Source organism: Alligator sinensis, unplaced genomic scaffold, assembly GCF_000455745.1.
Source record: "Alligator sinensis unplaced genomic scaffold, ASM45574v1 scaffold293_3, whole genome shotgun sequence".
Lineage (NCBI taxonomy): Eukaryota > Metazoa > Chordata > Crocodylia > Alligatoridae > Alligator > Alligator sinensis.
This window is the reverse complement of record NW_005842604.1, coordinates 240,733-245,099: the sequence shown is the minus strand read 5'-3', so window position 1 is coordinate 245,099 and position 4,367 is coordinate 240,733. Positions and strand designations below refer to the sequence as shown.

The following is a 4,367-nucleotide window of genomic DNA, read 5'->3' as shown; positions in this document are numbered from 1 at the left end:
TTTTCCCCAGCTTCCTTCCCTCCACCGGCCATTGTAGAGTTCAGTTAGTTTTCTTATTCAACAAAGCTTCTTGCAGATGTTAGAAAAAACAAAAACTGCACTTTAATGAAAGAAGCAGTGCGTTACTTGGACCTGGCACCTGTATACATCGGGTGTTTCAGGAGGGCTTTTTGGCACTTTTATCTAATAGCGGACTCCAATCAGCTATTAGTGTGATGTTGGTGGGCCTCATGTCCAGTATCACCCTCTGTTAGGTAGCCCCTCCCCTCGTCCCTCCTGCCACGACTTTGATGTTATGGGTGATTTGAAGGAGGGCTTCAGTGGAGCTCTTTTACCAGAGGGGTTCCCCAACGCAGATGTACTCATGGTTGAGTCTTCCGTTGTTCCATGGGGCTCCGCCACCCCTACACCCCGTCCACTCGCCAACCGGTCACTTGCTGGTGAGATGGTGACTTGCTGCTATTAGCAGGCTTTCTTTGCTGGTAGGTGTTCCCGACCGTAGAGACCTAGGCTAACGGTCGCCTTCAGTCAGCCTGTCTTAAAATCCTGCTGACTCCGCTGCTAGCTCGGGTCATCTCCCTTTTCCACCCCTGGGCTTAGAAATAATATTCCTCCAGGATGGGGAGGCTTCCCGGATCAATGCCCTAGCCCCGACAATCCCTGGGGACCACTGCTTCTGCCCCTGCTGGGGGGTTTGGTTCTCGCTTCAGCTGCTGAGCTGATGCAGAGCCGCCTGACCGAGGCTCTCGCTCTGGGGAAGCCGCAGCACCACCGACGTGCTGCACGTCTCCTCCCTCCTTCCCTGGCTCCCCCCTGCCGCAGGGTTTGCTGGGGTTTTTAAACTTTCCTGCTGCGGCCGCTGCGATTGGCTCAGCTGTTCCCCTTACCGGGAACAGCTGTTTAAACAGCCGGCGTAATGCCGGCTTGCGCGGCTGTAATGGCAGCCGTGGCTGCTACCGCGGTCCCAGCTCCAACGCTGCCGTCCCTCCCAGGGGTAAGTAACCTGGCCCGGGGTTCTTTTTAGGGGTTGTTGCTGCCCCCCAATCCTCTCTGTGCCCGTGACGGTGGCACGCCGCTGTCACAATTAGATAAAAGTGCCAAAAAAGCCCCACTAAAGTGCCTGATTTATACAGAAGTCAGGTGAGCCGGGTCCAGTTAACATGCTACGTCTTCTGGGAGTGCACCAAGTTTAAAGTGCCACATTTTTTTTAACATCTGCAAGCAGCCCCAAATTAGGGAGAGGGAGATGTAAAAGACTGACCAAATCTTGACCACTTTTTGCCTCTGAGGGGGTAATACTATAGGAGGGTAAGCTTATTGTGACTAAAGAACTTGAAACAACACCTCCAATCATACCTTTTCCAGATGAATCTGAGCTCTTCATCAGTTGATTCTTTTTCCATGAGTTACCAAGAAATCTTGTAAAAGCCTTGTGGATAGACCTTATTGTTACCCCCAAGAACAGTTCCAGAGATCTTTAGCATTCTGTAGGCTACATACCTGAGATTGGGGTCATCTCTTTTTTTAAGGCAGTAATTTGACAAGGGGTGCGCAAGTGGGGGACCAGTCCCCAGCACCAACCTAAAAGGGGGTGCTGAAATGGAGGCCCTCCAGGGAATCTTTGATGTGATAGTAGCAACCTCACACTGTGGCAATAGGAGCCCAGCAGTTGCAACTCGGCACCAGCAGCTGTAGGAGCTGGATGTGGGACACCGCAGCAGCAGCTTGGGGTCTTTGTGTCCTTAGAGCAGGTGAGACAGACCACTCCCCTGTCCTCACACTCCAGCACTTAGCACCCTCCTTTCTTTGCACCCCCACTCTCCTCCTGCACTCCTTCAGTGTCTGAGTTAGGCAGGGTTTGCTTAGGGCACAAAACCCTCTGTTTCTCCTTTTAAGGGCACCCATGGACTGATAAAAAAGGTCTTTGATTCTCCCAATACTGAAGTTTTAATGCCTTTTGTTCGTCTGTCTGAATATTTTTACTTGCCTCATGCTGGGCTCTCAAGCTGTATGTCCAGCTGATGAAAGTTGTTATAGACTTGACTATTCTACACACACAGCAATGGATAAAGTTAATAAATAGCTGGATCTTTTGGGGAATGAAACAGATTTTTTTTATCTCAAGCATTGCTGAGAAAATACAACTTCCTCAGATGGAACAAGCTGCTGACTTTTAAGTTTGTTCTTAGAGGCGTAGTGACCTTTCCTTTGTGTTTGTAGGAGCAGTCCCTTCTTGCACTTCCATTTTTCTAACCTTTAGAGCAGTGGTTCTCAACCTTTTTTGTACCAGGACCCATTGGTAAACATCAATGGCCAGTCCCGACTCACTGGCCCCTGGTGGGTGGGGTGGGAATGGGGAAGTGGGTGTGAGGGGCCCCAAGTGGCCCCTTACAGGCTGGACCTCTGCCAGCCTGCAAGGGGAAACCACCATTTTCCACATTTTTCTCCTTTAAAAAAGAATCTATTTTTTAAGTTTGTTCATGACACTTTCAGACAGCCTTGTTGACCCACTTTTGGGTTGCAACCCTCAGTTGAGAAACGCTGCTTTAGAGGACAGTGTTAAATGCTGCTCGGTTCTTCTTCCTTGTCAGCTTTTGGGAATGCTTCTGCAAAGTTAAGAGTTTGATATTTCTTGATTATGACAAGACTTGGCCCCATCCTGACTTCTGTTTACTTTGAATTCAATGACTTGGGACACCTGTCTGAGAGAGTCCTTTCTCCATCTTCATTTGTTTTTGACTCCGGATTTGTCAGGTTTTTTTTTTTAAGTTAAATTCACAGTTGTAGCCAAAATGTATTGTCACAATTCATACTGGCAGAACAGGGATTAGGGCCAAATCATAGTGTACTATGTTTATAACCAATGCTTCACTTCGGTGTCTGCCATTCTCTGTACGGGTTTGTTTTTTCCTGGTTTTAGTTATTCTTGTACTGTTTGACTTGGTTATGAATTGTTCTTTAGAGCAGCGTGTTTTCCCTTTGAAAAGGGGAGCTAAACTATACATTTAAGCAGGCAAATGATTTGTGAAAAGATGGAATGTGGAAAGTTAATTCCCAGACTAAAATCAGCTGTTCCTTTTGTTCTTATTTTCAGGTTCCTGCCAACTTGATGACTTTTGAGTAAAAGGCTAATTCAGAATGTGAAAGAACAATTAGAACTTTCTCATCATTTGGAAGTGAGGTCCTGATGAAAGTGTGCCAGCTATAGATTAACTGTGCCAGATCAGAGCCTACAGGCTCAAATCTTCTAACTCTGGATAATGGAACAAAAAGCACTAACAGTTTGGGGAATGGGATCCCCTGCCGAAAAGGATGGAATTGCGACATGAATTGCCATGGACCATGCTTCTTAATATTCTCTAAACTGACCTGTGGAAACCACTGCCTTAAAGAGTGAAAGGAAAATCAACATGAAACACCAAATAGTGTGTGTGAAACTTCTGGCGGTGCTGTGCTTGGATTAAATAGATTGTAGCTAGTTTGAATTTATTTTAACTTTATACTAATTTTGGAAATAATTAACCTTTTTAGGCTTAAAAAATAATACCACATTTAAGGGTTGCATCAAAAGCTGGATTTGAACTGGGGATCTAGAGGTACTTAGACACTCTAGGGACACTGTTTAGACTATACTGGCAGCCCTAAATCGGGAGTTTCTTGGGTTCAGTTCACCTGGAGCACCATTAATTGTCTCATACCTAGGGTACAAAAACCAGCACAAATGCAGGGTTTAAAAACATCTGTAAACTTGCAAACCTTAGTACTGTATAGGGAAACTTATTTCCTGCAAGTGGCACAAAGGTTGAGTGCTTATACACCATAGTTTTGGGATTTTGTAAGTAAAATCCTTATATGTGGTATTCTTATTCCTGTTTTAAGTATAGTCCGTGGTGGGGTTTTTGTTTGCTTTTCGGATTGGTTCGGGGTTTTCTTGTGCAGCAACTGGGGAGAGGTATCGGGTCAGAACTGAATGTTTCCTTTCCTTTGTTTCTATCCCTTATGCTTCTACAATAGTCACTCTCTTACTTGTGGTGGTTCCACAACACAACAAGCACTTAATTTAGTTCACAGGAATCGTCTTATTTTCCTGGGGGTCCATGTGCCTCTTTATCAGGTACAGGTAGAGAATGTCCAACCCCTCCCCCTCCCCACCCCCGAAAAAACCCACTCTGTCAGTATAAGGTTTTTCATGGGATCATTTAAGAGACTTCATTGTTATAATGTTTGAGTCCCTATGCCAGCTTCCATCCTGTCATTTTAAATTATTGGTTTAATGAACTGTATTGTTCAATATATATGAACTTGAATTGTATTACTAATATGTTGGCCTAAGCAAGTTCTAGCCTATTTTGTTTTGAAAAATGAAC

The 4,367-nt window shown here is 45.3% G+C and overlaps 1 protein-coding gene across 2 annotated transcripts in view; it reads left to right on the top strand.

Moving 5' to 3' along the window:
- The window catches only part of RALGPS2 (Ral GEF with PH domain and SH3 binding motif 2), a 218,787-nt gene extending 214,426 nt beyond the window's left edge, over positions 1-4,361 (top strand). For both annotated transcript variants that reach the window (XM_006033021.3, XM_006033019.3), the window contains one exon: positions 3,095-4,361. In XM_006033021.3, the coding sequence (XP_006033083.1) occupies positions 3,095-3,124 (30 nt within the window). In that variant the 3' untranslated portion in view covers positions 3,125-4,361. The remainder of the gene's footprint in view (positions 1-3,094) is intronic.
- Positions 4,362-4,367: the final 6 nt, after the last annotated feature.